Source organism: Mesoplodon densirostris, chromosome X (assembly GCF_025265405.1).
Source record: "Mesoplodon densirostris isolate mMesDen1 chromosome X, mMesDen1 primary haplotype, whole genome shotgun sequence".
Lineage (NCBI taxonomy): Eukaryota > Metazoa > Chordata > Mammalia > Artiodactyla > Ziphiidae > Mesoplodon > Mesoplodon densirostris.
The window spans coordinates 101,661,829-101,683,546 of record NC_082681.1 but is presented as its reverse complement, the minus strand read 5'-3'; the positions used below and the strand labels follow the sequence as shown (position 1 = coordinate 101,683,546).

The following is a 21,718-nucleotide window of genomic DNA, read 5'->3' as shown; positions in this document are numbered from 1 at the left end:
TTTTCCCCCTCTGCTCTTACATGAGTGGAAATTAATGCGTTTTTAGATTTGTTTTACAAAATGTATTTTGTAATTTGACTATTGTATTTCAGTAAAAGGCCACTGTCTGTTGAAGACATATCAGAGCAGGTACGTTTCTAATTAACCTGGTAAGGGGAAAATAGGTAATCCCTGCTGATAATTTCCTGTCACTCTACATTTATAATTTAGAGGGCAAAACGATTAGAGCAAATATCCAAAAGATTGCAACACCTCCATTCTAATGCAATGCTCCACTTACAGGATCTAATTTGTAGTATGCCCACCCAGCTAAGAGCTCTAACCCTTTGTTGCCTAGGATATTAGTGTTTAAAGCCATGTAAGTGATTAATACTTTAATAAAAACACACCCTTCAAATCATTAGGGTAATAATCATTTCATAATCTCCCCAAACTCTCAAACATAATTCTTTCTGGTCTTGGCAATTTAACTTAAACTGTCTACAGGTCTCTACCACTACTTTATGAAGCCAAAAACATTTTCCAAATAGGCAGAGCTATTTTTTCAGAAGCTTTTGTTATTGACACACTTTTGTTACTTCCCAGAATTTGGGTTTTATACTGAGTTTAATAAGTAACGTCTTTCCCTTTAGGTCCTCTGACCTTCCTGGCAAAGCCCAGGCTAAAATCCAACGAACTGCCTTATCTTTGCAACTCTAATGCTACAACCATTTTTCTCCTCTAATTCTTTCAAAACTATGAACCTCATACTGTGTCTCAGGGAGAGGCTGGAAACAAATCACATTGCTGGACAAAAACAAGGCACTTAGAGACGATGAAGCCCTGTGCGGGAAGGAAACCACTTCCTGGGCCTCTCCTGACCCTGATAACTCACGAGTGTCCCTGGAGGTGGAGCTGACCCCCGCAAAAATGCAGGCTACAATATATTCCAGGAAACGTGACATATAAGTCTTGCAGTTTGAACTTATGTCTATTATTTTGAAATTCAAAATTTGAATGAAAAGTTTTCAAACTACAGGAGTGCAGCTTTGTTGTAAAAATTTCATACGCGAGTGTGCAAAAAATAGAAAAGCCAAATTCGACCCCAATTCCTTTGGCAACGGTAACATGGCAAAAAAGCTTGGGAAAAGTACACAACTTTTCAGACCTCTGTTATTTGAAAATACCATAGTTTTATAGCATGCTATGCATTGTTACACATTCTGCTTTTCTATCTAATGTCTTACACATCATCCCCTACCATGGCATTGCCGCCTTCTTTTTAACAGTTGCATAATACTCGGTAGCATGGATGTGCTGTGATTATTTAACCAGTCCTCTCTCGATGGCTGCCTGCCAAGGCTGCTGTGAACACCCTTTTGTCCATGCCCTGTGCCCGCATGCACAGATCTGTAGAAGAGAGTCCCACAGGGTTGATGTCCCTGGATCAACCTTTAAAGCTATGTTTGCTATTTTTTTTAAATTATAGTTGTTGTTTTTAAAATAAATTTATTTATTTATTATATTTTTGGCTGCATTGGGTCTTCGTTGCTGTGTGTGGGCTTTTCTCTAGTTGCGGCGAGCAGGGGCTACTCTTTGTTGTGGTGTGCAGGCTTCTCATTGCAGTGGCTTCTCCTTTTGTGGAGCACGGGCTCTAGGTGCTCAGGCTTCAGTAGTTGTGGCACGCGGGCTCACTAGTTGTGGCTTGCGGGCTCTAGAGCACAGGCTCAGTAATTGTGGCACATGTGCTTAGTTGCTCTGCGGCATGTGGGATCTTCGCCGACCAGGGCTCGAACCCGTGTTCCCTGCATTGGCAGGCGGATTCTTAACCACTGCGCCACCATGGAAGTCTTAAAGCTGTGTTTGCTTTAAAGCTATGTCTGCTTTAAAGCCCCCTCCAGGCATGTCTTCCTATCTTCGTTTCAATTTTAATGTAATTAAATGTTGCCAGAATAATGTTTTCTGAACAATATCTTCTTTTTTTTTTTTTGGCCACACCTCCTGCCTTGTGGGAGCTTAGTTCCCCGACCAGGGATCGAACCCGGGTCCCGGCAGTTGAGTGACAGTGCTGAGTCCTAATCACTGGACCGCCAGGGAATTCCCTGAACAGTATCTTTAATTCATCAGAGCAGACAATAAATCCAGTAAGATGACAGCTCACATACCATTGTCCATACCTTACATATCCTCCATTTGCATCAACTTCAGTGCCTGGCATGTGGTTGATACTTGATAAAACGTTTCTTGGGTAGATAAGGAAAAGCTAAATAGATACAAGAGGCATGAAATGAAAGTGTTCATAATCCAAAGTTCCTAAGGTGAGAAATCAGATCTTAAATTGGTTAGTGAATCAAGATTTAATTTGATCCCAAGTTTTGTTATCTTACATCTAGAAACTAGGAAATATTTCATGGAGTTTCTTAGTTTGCGGGAAGTTGCAAGATGAAAAAAAATTGTTACTTTACTATTGAAGTCTTCTAAAGGAACTCCATGAAATGAAGGGAGAAAGAAAATGTAAGATTAAAGACCAAATAGTAGCAGGAAAGATGAAAGCAGGAAGTCACAGACATATTTGCATTCATCCAGGTTTTACAGAACTACATTAAATGCATTTCAGGGTAAAAATACATCCCCCCCCACCCCATTCTCTAAAAATCACATCCTTGTTGGGCAGCTGAGTAAGCAAAGGAGCAGGGCTTCACCTGGGCTCGAAATGGAAGCACTTCCTCCAGGCAGTGGGGAATGTGGCAATTCTGTCCCTCAAGGTCCAGGGACGACAAGGCCCAGTTCAGCACTGCTGGCTTTGGAAATGAGCAGAGGTAGGGGAAGGTGAGGGCAGAGCTGATCCCACAGACCACTGCATACAATGGGACAGGGGTTTTGCAGTTTAGGAAACAAACAGGACAAAGTCAAAAGTGTATGACTTTTTGGGTAAAAGGAATAAGGAAGTATGAATGAATTTGTGAATTTGCTGAAAGAAAATGATGTCTTTGAACTTCCATAAGAATATTAAAATTTCATTCCTCAATCTCATAACAAAGGACAAGGCTTAGTTAACAGTGTAACTAACATTTGCGTCTATGAATACCTCTAAGCTATCAGTTGACCCTTCAGTTAATGAATATTCACTGAGCGCGCAAGGGCCAGGCCTTGTGCTCGGCACTCAGGTTATAACTGAACCGGAAGAGGTGTGGCTGCCACCAAGGCTGACTTTTCTTAAGGGTGCCATAAACAAGCCAGCAACCTCAGAACTTTCCCGGACATCCCTGCTTGTGATGCTGGCCTGGGCCCTCGCCCCGCTTTTGTCAGTCAAGTGACTAGCAACAGTTCTGTACTAACTGGAAATGGCTAGAAAATGGCCTTTCGGGCACATTTTTTCCTTGCCTGCTGGCAAAAAGGATTTATATCTCATCATGTACATCACAGCCCACCCTTGTGCATCCTCATGAATGAGACTTTCAGGCAAGGGTGTGGGCACAGGACTTGCGTGCCAGTGGGCAGAGAATTCTGCGTGGCCCTTCACACAGGCCTGGCCGAACACAGCCTTTAGTGCTTAAGCAGTTAAGAGTTTTAGGACCAGAAAAGAATCTCACCTTTTAAACAGCAAAACAAAACCAAAAACAAAACACAAACAAAAAAGCCCGGATGACAGCAAGTTTGGCACAAGAGTATCTAATATTTTTTGGCTGGTACAGATCACATAACACCAAGCTGAGGAATGTTAAAAAAAAAAAAAAAATACTCCCAAAGAGTTAAAGGAAAGTCCAGGAAAAGATGACACAAATTCCTTTTTGTTTGAGTGGAGTACTTGAGTAAGTTTTCCCTTTTGCACAGAAAAGGACGGCTGAGATGGAAGCCCGGCTGACTTTCACAGAACATGCCTGATTTTTCTTGAAGGTCAACCTAAAAGAAAATATTTAATTTTCTTCATTTGGGGAAAAAAAGTAAAATACTGAAGATAGTTATTTATTTTAACAAGTATTTTTTAAAATTAATTAATTAATTAATTAATTTATTTGGCTGCACTGGGTCTTAGTTGTGGCATGCGGGACCTAGTTCCCTGACCAGGGATAGAACCCGGGCCCCCCTGCACTGGGAGCGCAGAGTCTTAACCGCTGGACCACCAGGGAAGTTCCAACGAGTTTTTCTTACGAAAATTAACAAATTGCTATTATTCATGCCACGGCTAAGAGTGAGGCATCACTAGCCTCTCTGGCATCACTTTAGGGCTGAAATGCTTCTTGATTATGTCATAAAGTTGATTCATTTAAGACTAGACCAATGACTTCAGGTATACTTGACTAAACAAAGCTGACAGGGAGTTTATCTTGAACTAGTTCACAGATGTGAGAACCATCAATTAGAAAGAGCACAAAGCTCAGTGTCCTTTCTTTCAAATAATAAGGACATAGGGAAACTTCAGATGAGACTACGTGTGTTACGGCCTTACCTAAAATAACAGACATTAAAGAGATGAGGCTATTCTGTCCTTATTTACCATCATATGCTTAAACTCACTTCAGGCCTTCCCTTCAGGTGTCTGTGCCCTAGGTTCCTTCGAATCCAGTTTTTGAGGCTGTTGGTGGAGGCTGTCTAGCTTCTGCATATCTTCTGTAAGACCATTTCTAAGATCCTTGTTGTTTCTCAGAAATTCTTTCACCACTTCCAGTTGATTTAAGACCTGTAAGAAGAAACCATACAATGCACAGCTTAGATAATTTTATAGCAGACTTGAAATTCAGATGAAAAACTTACTAGCTCCAAGACGGGCTCCTGTTCATGTGTCTACCAATAGCTGGTTCTGGGGCCACACAAGGGCGTGTTTGCTTGTCTCCTTAAAATTTTTTGCTTTTAGGGGTTAATATCCAAAATATATAAAGAGGGACTTCCCTGGTGGCGCAGTGGTTAAGAATCCGCCTGCCAGTGCAAGGGACACGGGTTTGATCCCTGGTCCGGGAAGATCCCACATGCCGCGGGGCAACTGGGCCCGTGCTCCACAACTACTGAGACTGTGCTCTACAGCCCTCGAGCCACAACTGCTAAAGCCCGTGCGCTCTAGGGCCCGTGCTCCGCAACAAGAGAAACCACTGCAGTGAGAAGCCCACACACCGCGAGGAAGAGTAGCCCCCGCTCGCCACGACTAGAGAAAGCCTGTGTGCAGCAACAAAGACCCAACGCAGACAAAAAAAAAAAAATTACACACACACACACACACATATATATAAAGAACTCACACATTTCAGTAGCAAAAAACACAGACAACCCAATTAAAAAAATGGGCAAAGGACCTGAATAGACATTTTCCCAAAGAACTGAATAGACATTTTCCCAAAGAAGACATACAAATGGCCAAAAGGTACAGGAAAAGGTGCTCAGCATCATTAATCATCAGAGAAATGAAAATTAAAACCACAATGAGGCATCACCTCACACCTGTTAGAATGGTCATCATCGAGAATCCCCTGGAGGTCCAGTGGTTAGGACTCCGTGCTCTCACTGCCAAGGGCCCGGGTTCAATCCCTGGTCGGGGAACTAAGATCCCACAAGCCATGTGGCACGGCCAAAAAAAAATAACAGCCATCATCAAAAAGAAGTAACAAATGTTGGCAAGGATGTGAAGAAAAGGGAACCCTCGTACACTGCTGGTGGAAATGTAAATTGGTGTAGCCACTCTGGAAAACAGTATGGAGGACCCTCAAAAACTTAAAAAAGGAACTACCAGGTGATCTAGAAATTCTACTTCTGGGAATATATCTGAAGAAAACAAAAACACCATGCTGAAGAGATATCTGCATCTCCATGTTAATTAGCAGCATTATTCACAATAGCTAAGACAAGGAAACAACGTGAGGGTCCATCAACAGATGAATGGGTAAAGAAGATGTGGTATATATACACGATGGAATATTACTTGGCCATAAAAAAGATGAAAATCCTACCATTTGAGACAACATGGATGGACCCAGAGGGCGTTATGCTAAGTTAAGTCAAACAAAAACAAAAAAATAAACTCACATAAAAAGAGATCAAATTTGCAGTTACCAGAGGTGGGAATAGGGAATTGGATGAAGGTGGTCAAAAGGTACAAACTTCCAGTTTACAAGATAAATAAGTACTAGGGGTGTAATGTACAACACAATGACAATAGTTAACACTGCTGTATGGTATATTTCAAAGTTGTTAAGTGAGTAAATCTTAAGCATTCTTATCACAAGGTAAAAAACATTTTTTTCCTTTTTTTGGTATCTATACGAGATGACAGACGTTAACTAAACTTATTGTGGTAGTCATTTCACGATATATGTACGTCAAATCATTATGCTGTATACCTTAAACTTATACAGTGCTGTAGATCAATTATATCTCAATAAAACTGGAAAAAAATTTTAAAAGATGATTTTTGCTGTAAAACTTCCGCATTTGTACGAAAGGGCTATATGTCTATACCCATATGTGTGTGTGTGTATACACATATATACACACATACGTATACATACGCATACACATACATATATATGTATATATAAAAATAAAATAAAGCCCTTTCATTTTGAATTTTGTACCCATTTATGATTAAATACATTTACACATACACATGTTATACACACACATATATACAAATGTACACACTCACACATACAATGCTCTTTCATTTTGAATTTTGTACACATTTATTACTGGTAAATATGTATACATATGTACATTTACTATTCAATATTTATAAAATATACATACATATTTACCAGTAATAAATATACTGGTACAAAATTCAAGATGAACACAGGGTACAACGTAAAAAGTTGGTCCTCTTCCACATCCTGTCCCCAGTCACCCAGCTCCTCTTAAAGGTGACCACAGTGAAGTTTCTTGTGTCTCTTCCAGAGATAGTCCCTGCATTTACACGTGAGCATATATGTATATATGTGCACACCTTTTTAAAATTTCAGCTTTATTGAGACATAATTGGCACATACACATTTTTAAAAACACAAATGGCAGCATATTAGACATTGTTCTTCAACTGATTTTTTTCTATATCAGATTGTAAAGAGTGGCCTCATTATTTTTTCTAATGGCTGAATAGTTTTTCAGTTATGGGTGTCTCATATATTAACATATTATTTCAAACCTTCTGCTAAGAGAAATACTGCTGCAGTAACTAACCTGGGACATGTGTCATTTTGCATAAAGTGACAGGCTATTTGTAGGATCTGTTTTTAGAAGTGGAATGCAGTTTTAATTGATAGAGTTTTCTGTTTTAATGTTAATAGATTTTGCCAAAACTGTCATCTCTAGAGGTTATACCAATTTAAACTCCCACCAGTAGCATACTTCCTGACATTTAAACTAATAAAAGCATGTATTCTTAGACTAGTACCATGGAAGTGTTTTCACTCGGCTTATCCGAGGGTACCCTCACTGGTCCCTGTGCTTATTACAAAGAAGAGAGTTATTAATATTTTGGGGTGTGGTGAATTGTTTAAAATGAGGGACCCCCAATTCCAAGCTAAGTCAAGATGATCGACATCTAACGAAGGAAAGTGATGGAGTACCCTACTCTTAGCAGAGTGCTGGTTCTTAAACTTTAGATATGTACACAATTGATTCTGGTGCAGTAGGGCTAGGGCTCGTGACCAGGATGAACAGGGAACAGGGAGGGCCAGGGTGGAGCTGAGGATGACCAGAGGTCTTCTGATAGGTTACTAAGTAGATGGGGATGTGCCCTTCAGCTGGAGCTGTTTATTACATGGCTAGAAACAAGCCTACAGCTCCTAAAAGATACCTGGGCTTTAAATAATAAATCTGGAAACCATAAACACGTGAAATGAAGATTACATCAATGACATAATTCACAGTGTACATTAGTAATTGCGGGTACTGTACTGTTAGCGCTCATTGCCTGTGCCGGGTGCTCTAGATGCACCCCAGGGTTCTTCCCATTCCTTGGTTCCCATCAGATGCCCAAGACCATGCCAGCCTGGTCTGTGCACCACACATACCCTCCAAGATGGAGTGGGGTCCTCCCTTCCCATAGACCTTCTCATTTGATGACTTGGGAGCTATGATCCTTTGTGCTGTCACCTCCCGACCCTCTCTGCTCTTGAAATGTGCTCAACAGGGGTGATTATTTTAGTTTGGGGGGAGGAGAAAGAGTCAAAAGGAGTTTCAAAAAAAATATATTAAGAATGGGGAAGGCTTGTGCACGTTTATATGTTAAATGGGGAAAGGAAGTAAAGATGGAAAAACAAAGTGCTAGAAAAGTAGTCAGACAGACTTGGATATTGAAGCCCAGCTTTGCCACTTAACTAGCTGTGTGACTTTGGGCAAGACACTTGACCTCTCTGAGCTTACTTCCATATATGCAAATATAGGGTGATGATACCAACGCCACCAAGCATTCCTGTGAGGATTAGAAATAATCTAGTAAAAGCACCTAGCACTGTGTCTGGTACATTCCTCCCTTCCGACAATCATTTAACAAAAGTGTACCGAGAGTCCACTATGTGCCAGGCAGGCGCTGTTCTAGGCAAAAGATGCTTAGCGCCTCCATACTCCCAGGCACTTAAGCCAAAACCCTTGGACTTGTCTTTGACGCCTTTCCTTCTCTCCCACACCACACGTGCCCCCCTTCTCACCACCTCTACTCTTCACGCTTCCACCCTGGTCTGAACCACCACCTCTCTGACCTGGTATCTGCGGCAGCCTCCTAATGTCTCCCTGATTCCATCTTTGGCCCCCGGCCCTCCATCCTCCACACGGCGGCCAGCGTGCTCCCTTCATCGTTCTGCTGCTCAGAACTCAAGTGTGGCTGCCGTCTCAGGAGGAAGAGCCTGGATCCTCCCAACGGCCCATAAGGCTTCCCTTCGCTCAGCTCCTCACCGCACTCCAGCCAGCCTGCTTAGCTTGCCCTGCCCTCCGCTTGAACGCTCCTCCTCCAGAAGCGCACACGGCTGCTCCGCACCTCCTCCAAGGTATCGCTAAGTCTCAGCTTCCCAATGGGGCCTCCCTGGCCACCCTGCGCAACCCAAGCCCCAGCCCCGTTCGGCCACTCCTGATCCCCACACTGTGCTCCACACAGCCCTCCTCCTTCTAACTCGCCCCATCATTGCTTATTATGCTGACCGTTTACCATCTGTTTTGTTCACTGATGCACGCGAAGCTTCTAGAACTGTGCCTGGCAAATAGAAGGCACTCACTCATGAAATAAATCTGGACTATAACCAATGGAGTGTCACTTCCATCCTTTCCCTGCCTGCCTCGACTGCATTCTGTCACTTTCTCCCTGAGTTTCCCCCTGAAAGCGGCCCCCCCAACCAGGGTTTAAGAAGTCCGTAATGATTTTAAAGAATGTGCAAGTTCTTTACATGTTTTTTAGCCACTTACTGCGCTCAACGTTCTTTGGCTGAATTTTGAACCCCCCCCAGATCCTAACAGAGCACCGAGGGCCGGCAGGTGTGTGTGAAGGGCTCTTGGGTGGCAGCTGCTGCTTCCATTTGGCTCTGAGGCGGACCGCATTTTACAATCACAGTTATGCACGCACAGTGTATTTTAATGGGAGCCCCCTTTCATAATGTTATTTATCATTAAGGCTCGCCAATTGGACAGAAAAGAATGGAGATGATGAGCTCTCTGCTTCGTGGTCCCTGGCACTCACTCCCGTGCTCCTTGATGCCTTTGGGGGAACTGTCGCACTAAATCACCACCATTAACCCTTTCTTCTCAACTTGGCTTTCCAACCCGAGCCCTGCTGTTTTAATGAACACCAGAAACAGGTCTTGCTAAACATTCACCAAAAAAGTGCCATGGTCATAATACAACCACTGCATTTCTTGATTCCTAATTGCACACTTTTTTCATATTTTAACATCTCGAATGAGAATGCACCTTACCATTGATAGTGTCTTACAGTAAATTGGCAGCATTTTTCTTTTCTGACAAGTGACTGAATTAATGGTGTGTCTTGCAATTCATAGTGTTTTAGAGTCACTGAAATTTGGTTTACCAAATCCTCTGACTTTGGAGACTAATCCAAAAGAACATGAATAATCGTATTTGGTGCTGAACTTTCAAAAGAGGTCTGTTCCACACATCGTGGAAAGCCATCCTTCAGCTTCTCAGAGATAACGTGCCAATCAATCCAAACTTACATCCTGATCAATTGAAATATCAAGAGAAATGCCACGGTCCACTGAACAGAAAGCATGAAAAATGAGAATTTATCACCTTTATCTAGAGACTTGGGGACCCAGAGGACAAGCCAATTAACCCCAATTTCCTCTCTGTAAAACAGCGATAATGAAGGGTCGAAATTTACAATTGCTAGCTGCTCGGTGACATTCGAGCCGCTGCCCGGCACGTGGGAAGGCAGGCCCAGGGCCAGAGTGGGAAGACCCCCGGGCCAGCCCTCATACCCCAGCCGTGAGGCCTTGAGCCCATCAGCACCTGCCCCTCAGGGTTGCTATAAAGCAGGGTATTACCTGGTTCCCTTCCCGCTCCCAACTTGCAGAGACTTCTGGTTTCAGTGTGTTGCTACTGATGCATTTTGCTCTTTGTTACACAAACAGGAAAAGAACTGCGGCTCCCTCAAGAAAGAGGAGAGAATTTCTGACGACTCAGGGACCGTGAGCCTGATCCCCCGGTTTTCTTCTGTTGTCTGACTCTGCTTTTAAAAGGAGCAGTGGAAAGAAAACTGGGGATGGTTTTAATGGCATTTTAAAGTAAAGCCAGATGAGGGACTTCCCTGGCGGTCCAGTGGCTAAGACTCCGCACTCCCAATGCAGGGGGCCTGGGTTCACTCCCTGGTCAGGGGACTAGATCCCACATGCCGCAACTAAAAAAGCCCGCACGCCGCAACTAAGATCCAATGCAGCCAAACAAATAAATACTTTTTGAAAATTAAAAAAAAAAAGCCAGATGAAACAGATGGATTTAGAAAACAGCTTTAACAGCCTTATTCGTCACTTTAAATACCTATGGTGTGCCAGGGTGGGTGCACCCCAAAACCACTGGTACCCAGTCCCTGTGCTAAAGGAGCTCATCAAGCTGAGTGAAGCACCTGGGTCAAGGTCAGAAGATTTAACGTAGGCATATGGACCAGTACGGAGAATGGCCTAAAAAATGAAATACACACTTTGTATTAAAACACGCTGTGTTTCACGAGGTAGCCAGTAAAACTACTTTCCTCGGACAAGGTGGAATGGAGAGGTAAAATGATCTGTCCAAGACATCCTGGGAATCTGGAATTCTAATCCTGCAAGTGCTGGGCTATTTCTGAACCTTACCAAACTATAATTCTACTACTGTTAGTTTTTTTAATATCTTGCATGTAACAAAGGGGACTCATATCTCCTGTACTTGAGACGATCATTAGCTTGCAGCGTCCTGAGCTAGAAGCCTTGACGATCCTTTAACCCCTCCTTCACCACCTCCCGCCAGCCCCGAGCCGCGCCCCAAGTAATCTAACCAGCCACTGCGAGCCCTCAGCTCGGCCCCAGTCGTGCCTCCAGCACCCGGCTCCTCCCCCACACCTCTAGCTTCTGTCCTCTTTCTCTCACCCTCACACAACTGCAAGAGCCTCCTGGCTCGTCTCCAACCTCCAAGTGCCATTAAGACGTCACTTTCTAAAAGCCCTATCTGATCTATTCATTTACTCTCTCTTGATTTAAAACCTCTGTTGGCTCCCAACTGCTTTTTGGGAATAAGGTCCAAACCCCTTAGTGAGGCATAGAAGACCTTTCAAAATACAGCTTCGACCTACCTGACCACCCTCACAACCGACCATACCTCCCTCCTACGCTCGCCTCGTCACTGTCTGGCCCAGGCTAGTCTTTCATGTCTTGGCAAATGCCTCCTGCCAAGAATGCCCTTCTGCTCTTGCCAATTTGCCGAACTCTGATTTGATTCTTAGTCCCAGCTCAACAGCGCCTTCTCAGCAAAGCCTTTTTCTGCAATCCCCCCTCTGAGCTGCAGAGAGTCGTGGGAGCCTGCGGTTCAGGATTCTGTGGCCGCCCTTCCTGTGGTCTTCCACTCTGTGGCACATATTAGGCACCCAAATGTTTGCTGATGGGGTGAAAACATCTGTTTAAGGGTAACAGTAATCTGTGCCAAAAGAATATCCATTTCTGGAAATTATTTGACTTTTAAAGCAGAAACATAACCGTTAATAAGTTAAAATGTGCTACTCTTCCTCCCTGGTGCCTTTCTTTGTTTTGTTTACTCACACAGAGGATATAATGCTTTTTTTTTTTTTTTTTTTTTTTTTTTACCTCTTCAGGCAACACCTCTTGTCCTTTTGCTTGAAGATATAGCTCTTGAAGTTTTTCCTTTAGTAATTCCATTTCTATCTCGGTTACTTGGTGCTCACTCAGGTAAACTCCTGTTTCATAGTCACACCCATCTGCCTGATCTTCCTCAGGGATGTAAACAGCCCAGTCAGATGTCAACAGCTGTTGGGTTACCAAACAAATATATGAACTGATTGAATGGAAAAGATATTCCAAAAAAAAAAAAAATTCTACTCGGTTACTCAAAGAATTTGTAATTAAACATCGTTGACTGGATCCATTCTAATAACATCCCGTGACCACAGAAAAGCTGCTCAGCCCAATCACAATTCTGACTTCATATCAATATTGTTCCCCTGCTTACATTCTAGAATTTTGTTTAAATCTAATAAGCTTCAAATTCTAAATGAGTGACTGTGATTCCTTTTTTTCCCCCTTAGTTCTTTATGCCAGAACTGTTAAATGTGATTTTTTACCTGTTCTATTCGGGAGTATACCGCCACAATCTCTGGGATATCCTTAAATTCATTCAGAAAATTTTGGATCTTTATCTGAAAATCTCGAAGCCACACAGAAGACACTTTCATCTCTGAAGAGTGCATGATCTCGTTACGACACTTAATCACCTATAGAAAGACAAAAAAAGAGAAAAGTCTTCAAAGGCCAATAGTGGGGTAAACTGAGATTTTGTAGTTCCAGAGAGAGACTGTTGAAAGGCCTTATTAATTCTAAAATCCACAAGTGTGTGGCCTGCAGGTGCTGTCAAGGCTTGGGGGGGACGTTCAACCCCCCGCCACTTGAATAAATTAATTGAGGTAAGGAATACAAACAAGCCTATAACTGTCGCTAGTCCTTGAAATCTTGTGGCTGGGTGGGTATCTCTCGCACAATCCCCCAAATGCCCTAACTTAAAACAACCTGCCAAAGAGCAAGACTATTGGCTACTGGCTCTGAGAATACCCAAAGGCCGAAGCAGACAATGCAAAAATCTTTTAATATATAATTAATGCCAAGTCTTCCACATTCTTGGTTAAAAGCTACCAAAGGGGTTGATTTTATACTGTGATAGTTTTTGAGTCTGCTGATAAAGGATTCTCAGTCCTTTCAGCTGCTGGCATGCTAGCAAAATATACATGCATTTTCTCTATGTATTACAAATAAGCCAGGTATGCTATATACCCTTTTCAAGGATCCTTAGAGTAACAAATGTGCCAGAGCTGTTCTCTGGTGAAACAGAGATAGTCTAAATCTCCCAGAGGAAGTCTGACAAGCGTAGCAATCTGTTCTGACACTGTGTATCCATTAGTGTTTATATTTTCTTCAGTTCTAGGTAAATTGGCCTTGCAACTGTCTAGCCAATGAGATTGAGAAGGGCAGGATTCAAATGCTGGCATCCAATGGACAGAATGGAGCATTACTCTGTATTTGTTTTTTTTTTTAATATGGAAGATTACTTTGCTTCTGTTTATGGCAGAACAGGGAAGAGAAATTTGAGGCTTGTCGATTTAGTGGCAAACAGTGCAACAGCAGGTTGTTGGAAAAGTTCAAGAGGGGAGGGTTGAAGGGTCAGTCTCCCGCCTGCATTCGCACAGGGGTTCTGGGACATCACAGAAGGTGCATGTGATGTGAGCCCTGCTTGCCTGCTCAGCGATGACAACTGTGGACCAAAGTCTAACTCCTTCGCACACCACTGTCTGGGGAGAGCGGTGAGCTCTGCCCACACGGCTGCTTTAGCAGCACGGGGTGTGGCTCCTGGCTGGTCTTCACAGTACCCACCCAACCGACTCTGTCTGCTTTTCAATCTGACAGTTCTTACCTCTGTGACTTTCTTTCGATCAACCTCGAAGTGATCACAGGAGTTGATGAGACTTAGAAGAGCAACCGCGTCACATTCCTCGGGTCCTGTTTTGTCTGCCAGTCCTCGGGGCATGAAGGCCTGCAGCAGGGGAGGCCCAAAGGGCACCCGAGTCTCCTCCAACCCTAGGAGACATCTATCTATATGGGGCTAGTGGGACAAATGTTATGTGCCTGTTCCCCAAATGATGACTGAAACTCTCTTACTGAGGTTTCAAGTTAGCGCCTCATGAGTCCAAAACACAAGTCGGGAAACAGTGCGGCAGCCAAGCCTCAGCCCAGGGCAATAAATGAAGAGTTGCTCTATCTGTCCGCTTGCTATTACAGACACTTATACACTGGACCTAATTGTCCTTTCTTAATGGCATATAAGCAGGAGGCAGGGGTAGAAAGCACCCTTTTCTTTTCCTTACTGAAGTTTCAGTGGCTGAGGTGTTAAAGAAGATTTAAAAATAATAGTTATTCCCAAGTGGACACTTTAAAATTACTCGAGAAAGTTCAGTATGGTAGTAGAAAGTTAAGAGTCTGGGCTTTGGAATGCGACAGAGCTGGGGTGCAAATCCCAGCCCTGCCACTTGTCAACTGTGTGACCTTGGGCAAGTTACCTATCCTCGGATTCCTCATCAGTAAATGGGGGCTAACTGCCCTCACCTACCTTGAAGGATGTTTCAAGAATTAAATGAGTTAATACGGGTAAAGCACTTGCACGGTGCCTGGCACATGCTAATAACACACAGGCCACAAATGTTGGCAATTATTATGCTGATGGTGCAAAGTGAGCAGGACCTACACAGGTGTTACAGACAGGGTCCCAGGGTTTGAGATACTAGATAGAACAGAATGGCCTCATTCTAGCATGATCTTGCCTTTTGTAGCATTTTATGGTATGCACCCCCAAAATGGTGTTATAGCAAGGCTTGGGCATATTTCTTTCCTGAAGTATTTCCAAATTTACATCTGAAGGCAACAACTTTACCAAGCTACGAAGCTCAAGACTACATTCCTGCCAAGGGACTAGAAGAGATGACATATAAAAAATGACTCGCAAAAAAAAGAACTCTAAATAAAGAGACCTGCTCCCTTGAAAACAAACACATTTCTGTAGGCAAGCAACCATGCTGCTTCCTACAGTGCTGCTCATGGTGCTATTCTGAAAAAGGCACGTGGTATGAGCCGACACCCCCCAAGGAGAGTCAGGGCTCTGTTCCTGATGGTGGTAGAATCACACACCTCAGCCTCACGTAATTGAGAAGAATTCTACACACGCTGAATGGCCCCTATCAAAAGGTACAGTAGCCAAGACCATCACTGTCTTTGGCCAACCCGCTGAAAGTAGATTATGGATGTTACAAGTGTTAACAAAGAACTTAACTAATGTATCACAGGCAAACTAATTTGATGAAATAGAGGAAAAAAAGAGGAAGAAAAGAAACACTGCTTATTCCAACTATGGCTGAGAGGAACATCCAAAGTGGGAGGGGCCTTAGTTGCCTCCAAACCAAGCAGAGTTTTTCTTTCCCATTACAAGGTATGTCCAGTCTGGCATTTCCTCACCGATATAAACCTGTCCCTCCCACGTCAAGGTTTTATTCTAGTACTTCTTTCCTTCCCTCAGAACCAGAAGCCAACAGAGGCTCTGCCGCCTCGCCTCTGAAAGCTGTTTCTTAAAATGGTATCGCCTACCGCCAGGTTCCGTATGTGACAAGCACAGGGTGAGAAACGCACGTTATTGCCTCTCACTACCCCCTCCTGTCTCTTCACTTAGTAGGAGACAAGGTTGGAGAAATAAACGGGCCAGAACGTGCTGGGCCTTACTGGCCTTGACAAGGAGTTTGGAGTTTACTCTAAGGACATCGGGAAGCCATCCAAGGGTTTTGGGCAAAGGAAGACAGCGATCTGATTCCCACATGAAGACCGTACATCCTGCTGTGTGAAGGACCAACCAGGGGCGAGCAGAGCAGCAGAGGCGGCCAGGTGGGAGGCTGGCAGGAGAGGGGGCGAGAGCTGTGATGTAGGGATGGCGAGGAGGATTCCAAAAATAATTTGCACGTACAAATAGGAGGGGTGGGGGGGGGAAAGAGATGAAGCAAGAATGATTGTAGGTAGTTGGTGGTGGGGCATGGGCGCAGGCTGGCGGGTAGAGATGAAGAGTCCTGCTTGAGAAGTAAAGACGAAGTACCCAGGAGGTGATGAAGTGGAGGCATCAAGTAGCAGCTGGGTATGGGCCTCCGGAGCGCAGAACAGCGCAGAGCTAGGGGTACAAATCTGGGAGCCGTCAGCAGAAATGTAGTATTTAATATTTCACTCCACGGGCCTGGGCAGTATCACCAGGGGAGAAGGTGGGGTGGGGAGGGACAGAAAAGGCCCGAGGAAGGCCAACTGACACTCTGAAGGAGGCTAAGGAGGAGCTGGGGAGACAGGAGGAAACCCAGGAGGGGCGGATGTCACAAAGCCAGGACTGTTTCAAGAAGAGTGGCCGGCAGTGCGGCAGTGCGAAATAGCTGAGAGGTAGGAAGGATGAGGCCAGACAACTGAAAGTCACGCATGCCCCTGACAAGACATGCAGTGGAGTGGCGGGGCAGAAGCCAGAGGGGAGTGGGTTGAAGAGTCAACGGGACCTGCATGAACCCTGAAAAGAGAATTAGGCATAAAGCACTTTTTGTGAAGTTCTACTGGGTATGTATTTGGGAGGCAGTTAGAGAAATGGGGAGACAGCTGGACGGAATGGATGAAGGAAGTTTTTCTTTCTTTTCTAATTTTATTTTCCAAGTATCACTCAATTCTTTTTTAAAAAAAGCTTTATTAAGATGTAATTCACATACCATATAATTCACCCATTTAAAGTACACAGTTCTTCATGAAAAAGACTCTGACAAGTACAGGTTTCTGGTAACTGACTATACTGCTGAACTGAATGAATAAGCATTTTCAGAACTCTAATGGAAAACTGATGAATTCACAAAAGTGCTAACAAAAGATCAAGATGAAAAAAAAATTAATTACATGGGACTGAGTGAACTGATGAGGATGATTATAATTTTTGTGACTTTCTGTTTGAATTAAAAAAAAAAAAAAATCGGGCTTCCCTGGTGGCGCAGTGGTTGAGAGTCCGCCTGCCGATGCAGGGGACACGGGTTTGTGCCCCGATCCAGGAAGATCCCACATGCCGTGGAGCGGCTGGGCCCGTGAGCCATGGCCGCTGAGCCTGCGCGTCTGGAGCCTGTGCTCCGCAACGGGAGAGGCCACAACGGTGGGAGGCCCACTTACCGCAAAAAAAAAAAAAAAAAAAAAAAAATCCCACAAGGACTCAGAGGCAAAAAAATATACAAATCAATTATCACTGCAAAGTAAAGGAGCTGTTACAGTGGAGGATTCCTGGACTGAATGTCAATATTATGACATAGTATGAGTGTGTTTCGTGTTTGGTAATTACAATCATTATTGCTTTTGTTGTGGTCATCCATTTACAATGCTTGGTGTCAGTTGATTTATCTCTTGTAAAAATAAAATACAGTGTGTGTGTGTGTGAAAAATAAAAAAGAATGTGAATACAGGGAACTTTGGGAAACTAGAAAATCTAGAAAGGATTCATTGATAATTATTTATTTTCAATGAATAAAATAAAATGTAATAATACGGCTAAAAAAATAAATAAAGTACACAGTTCTTTGTGACGACATGGATGGATCTTGAGGGCATTATGCTAAGTGAAGTAAGTCAGACAGAGAAAGACAAATACCACATGATCTCACTTATTCGTGGAACCTAAAACAAAAACCCGAGCTCGCAGATGCAGAGAACAGATTGGTGGTTGCCAGAGGTGGGGGGTGGGGAGTGGGCAAAATAGGCGAAGGGGGTCAAAAGGTACCAACTTCCAGTTATAAAATAAATAAGTCCTGGGGATGTAATCCACAGCCTGGTGACTATAGTTAATAATACTGTACTGCAGTATTTGAAAGTTGCTAAGAGAGTAGATCTTGAAAGTTCTCATCACAAGAAAAAAAAATTTGCAACCACACATGGTAGTGGACATTAACTAGACTTACTGTGGTGATCATTTCACAAAGTATATAAACATCAAATCATGTTGTATACCTGAAATTAATATAACGTTACAATCAATTACACCTCAATAAAAAAATTAAGCATTGGGCTTCCCTGGTGGCGCAGTAGTGGTTGAGAGTCCGCCTGCCGATGCAGGGGACACGGGTTCGTGCCCCGGTCCGGGAAGATCCCACATGCCGTGGAGCGGCTGGGCCCGTGAGCCATGGCCGCTGAGCCTGCGCGTCCGGAGCCTGTGCTCCGCAACGGGAGAGGCCACAACAGTGAGAGGCCCGTGTACCGCAAAAAAAAAAAAAAAAAAAATTAAGCATTTACAGTTTAGTGGTTTTCAGATTATTCACAGAGTTGCACAACTATCACCACAATTTTAGGACATTTTCATCACTCCAAAAAGAAACCCTCTACCCATTAGCTATTGCCCCCTCTCTCCTTCAGGCCCTGGCAACCACTAATCTACTTTCTGCCTCTATAGATTTGGCTATTCTAGACATTTCATGTAAATGGAATCATACAATATATGACTGGCTTCTTTCACTTAGCATAATGTTTTCAAGGTTCGTGCAATACTGTAGCATGTATCAGTACTTTATTCCTTTTTATGGCTAAATAATATCCCATTGTATGGATAGACCACATTTTGGTTATCCATTCATCAGTTGATGGACACGTGTGTTGTTTCCACCTCTTGGCTATTGTGAAGAGTACGGCTATGAACATTCGCGCACAGGTTTTTGTGAGGACACATGTTTCCACTTCATCAGGTATGTACCTAGGAGTGGCACTGCTAAGTCATATATTAACCCTATACTGAATCTCTTTTTTTAAAAAAATTGAATAAACCAAGGCAGTACTAAGGCTATTTGTATGGTGATGGGAATAAACTGGGAGGTCGGAAGAGTGGAGACTCAAAGTCCTTGGGCAGGTGGGAGGGGATAAGGTCCAACACTCAAGTGGAGGGACAGGGCGGTAAGAGGAGAAACGCCCTTCCTCCTTTGTAGCAGAAGGAAGAAGACGGTGCACATGGAGGTAGGTCAGTAGGTCTGGTAAAAAGATAAGAAAGCGAGAGCAAGGTTAGCAGCTGGGATTGCAGGTGGGGGAACAGGAGTGGGAGCTCGGCGAAGGAGAGGCAGCAACAGTTGTCTCCGGGAACAGGAGCCTTCGGAGAGACAGGGCCAGGCTGCTGGGCTCGTGATCAAGAACTGAAAGCGAAAGATCCCTCGAAAGATTCTTCCCCAGAGCAGCAGGTGTGGTGTCATCAGGGCTGGAGCTGGGCCTGGCAAGTGCAGAGAAAGGAGGAAGAAGACCGAGACAACTGCAAGGGACTGAACAGAATGATGGACTGTGGAATCTGGGCTGGCTGAGGAAGCAAAGGAAGCTGGGAGGGCAGAGGCTGCTGGGGATTGGGAAGGCAGTGGAGGCCTGAGAGCTGTGGACGTTGGAGAGGGACGAGGGGTGGGGCAGAGGTGGGGGCGGGTTGAATAAGTACGCCGAGGGCAAGCAGGATGTTGGACACCGCAGCTCCCGGTGCTGACACAGTCCGGGTGTGAGCATGCAAGTGGGAGGCTGAGGTCGAGAGGATCACAGGATGTTCGAGCGGGGAGTCCAGCTTGGAGAGAGAATATACACATGTGGTTGGACTAGGTCTGCAGGTGACAGCAATGAAGAAGGGAAAGAGTGGCAGAAACAGGTGGCATGGGCTTCAAGAGGATTCTGAGGGTATGAAAGCAGTGACAGAAAAGAAACAGGTGAGGGACGGTCACAGCAAAGGGTAGGGTTTTAAGTTTTCTTCTTTTCTAAGTAAAAGCAGAAGTTGGCAATTCTGTGGCAGCAACAAACAAGAGGGGGAGAGGGTATGGTGGATTTACTGGACCACGATAGCCAAAAGTCTGGAGGCCACCGATATAGTCCAACTTCCTCATTTCTGAGGTTAGGGAACAGAGGCTGGCCCAATGGTGCACCACAGCAGCTGAGCGGAGATTCTGATCCCTGCTTCCCAGGCACCAAGCCCGTGCCTGCTGGTAACTAGCATGTAGACTGACTCCAGAGGTGAATTTGTGTTAGGAGGCTACCTCGACTCCCCCTCCCCCCTCCTACTGGGCTTCTGGCAAATATCAAAAAATCAAAAAAAAAACTTCAATCAGCCCATATTAAGTCACATCGCCAAGATCTGAAAACGGGCCAAACAGTCCCCTTTTATCTGGCACCCCTACCTCCCCAAAGTTTTACTCCTTAGCTAGGCACTTAAGGTCCTTTCTATCTTAGCCCCAACTTCCCTTGGCTTATTCTGCCATCCTCATGGCACCCTACAGACAAAGTGAGCTACTCAGGGAGCCTACCCTCAAAAGGCCTTGCCTGCTTCTCCCTCTGTGCCTGTACCCATGATGCTCGCTCTACATCTTGCCCCAGCGTCTCTTGTTGAAATCTTCTACTTCACTAAGCTGCGTTGGGTCCGATATAACAGCTCTGAGCCGCCTAGACACTACACACTTGATCAAAAGCCCAATCTCTCTCTGCATCTGTTTATGGGGCCCCAGCTCCCACACAGACCCAGCAGACGCCCCGGGCTCCAGGTAACTCCTACCTGGGGGGCCAACTCCTCCTACCCTCCCGACCGCAGGTGCTTACCTTGGCCACCTCCCAGGCGTCGACCGGCCAGCGGACCGGCCGGCAGTTTCCCCAGTGGACGTCTCCATTTCTGCTGGTGTGATGTTTCAAAATCTCCCGTTTCCACTCTGCGCACACCTGACACTGAGGCTGAAACTACAGGGGGCGGCGGTGAGGAGGGGCCCGGGAGGGAGGGGCGGCGTCTGGGCATCTGAACCCCAGGCACGGCGGTCGGCCCGGCTCCGGGGAGGGCACGAGACACTGCGCCCGCGGACGGGGTGAGGGGCGACGGTCAAGACCCCGGGCCGGGTGCTCACCTGGCGGGCGCGCGGGCTGCACCGCGAGCCGCTGCGGCAGGCGGCGAGGGGGCCCAGGCCGGGGGCGGCGGCGAGCAGGCTGCGGTGGAAGGCGAGCACCTCGCGGCCGATGAAGCCCTGCAAGCAGCCGCGTAGCAGTAGCAGGCAGTGGCCTGCCTTCACCCAGTTCTTGTACTCGGCGCAGTTGAGGCGCGCAGCCAGCTCAGAGAGCACCATGCCGGGATCCAGCCCGCGGGGCCACAGGGCGAGGGGCGGGGCGGACGGTCGTGCGCAGGCGCGGAAGCCTGGGCGCGCCCGAGGCGACGGCGGCGCTGTGGGCGTGGCCCCGCCCGAAGGCGCCCCGGATTCCGCCAGGCGGCAGGGAGTTCTAGTTTCCGGGGCACGTCGGCCCCACCCGCGTCTTAGATGACTACCGACGCGTTATGTACTTTGTCTGGTGCTCGCCCAGAAAGCCTCTACTCTGTTCCCCCAAACTGAGACCTCGCCAGTCAACGATTGGGCTCCCTCTCCTGAAGCCTGTGCTCCTGTTTTTTTGTTTTTGTTTTTTGTTGTTGTAGAGGTGTAAGACGGTGCTCAAGACAGTTATTGAATTACTTATGTTCCTTGCGTTATACAATT

At 45.2% G+C, this 21,718-nt stretch overlaps 1 protein-coding gene across 5 annotated transcripts; it reads right to left on the bottom strand.

Moving 5' to 3' along the window:
- Window positions 1-1,149: 1,149 nt before the first annotated feature.
- On the bottom strand, window positions 1,150-21,344 carry CXHXorf38 (chromosome X CXorf38 homolog). Of its 5 annotated transcripts, none has more exons than XM_060087017.1 (7): window positions 21,101-21,344; window positions 20,805-20,939; window positions 14,080-14,268; window positions 12,740-12,889; window positions 12,246-12,425; window positions 4,478-4,660; window positions 1,150-3,882 (listed from the first exon to the last, which is right to left on the bottom strand). In XM_060087017.1, the coding sequence occupies exons 1-6, from the start codon at window positions 21,314-21,316 to the stop codon at window positions 4,499-4,501; spliced, it is 1,032 nt and encodes a 343-aa protein (XP_059943000.1). In that variant the 5' UTR covers window positions 21,317-21,344; the 3' UTR covers window positions 1,150-3,882; window positions 4,478-4,498. The 5 variants fall into 5 exon arrangements, with proteins under 5 accessions (XP_059943000.1, XP_059943002.1, XP_059943003.1 ...); XM_060087016.1 differs by having other exon boundaries at window positions 1,155-3,882; window positions 4,498-4,660; XM_060087018.1 differs by having other exon boundaries at window positions 1,157-3,882; window positions 4,498-4,660; window positions 14,080-14,199.
- Window positions 21,345-21,718: the final 374 nt, after the last annotated feature.

Bases quoted from the DNA above. Each gene is read 5' to 3' on its own strand.
- CXHXorf38 (XM_060087017.1), bottom strand. From the start codon at position 21,316: ATGGTGCTCTCTGAGCTGGCTGCGCGCCTCAACTGCGCCGAGTACAAG. The intron at 20,940-21,100 runs GTGAGCACCCGG...CGCCCCCTGTAG, and splicing joins GCAGCCCGCGCGCCCGCCAG to TTTCAGCCTCAGTGTCAGGT. The intron at 14,269-20,804 runs GTAAGCACCTGC...TTGTCCCACTAG, and splicing joins ACGCCTGGGAGGTGGCCAAG to CCCCATATAGATAGATGTCT.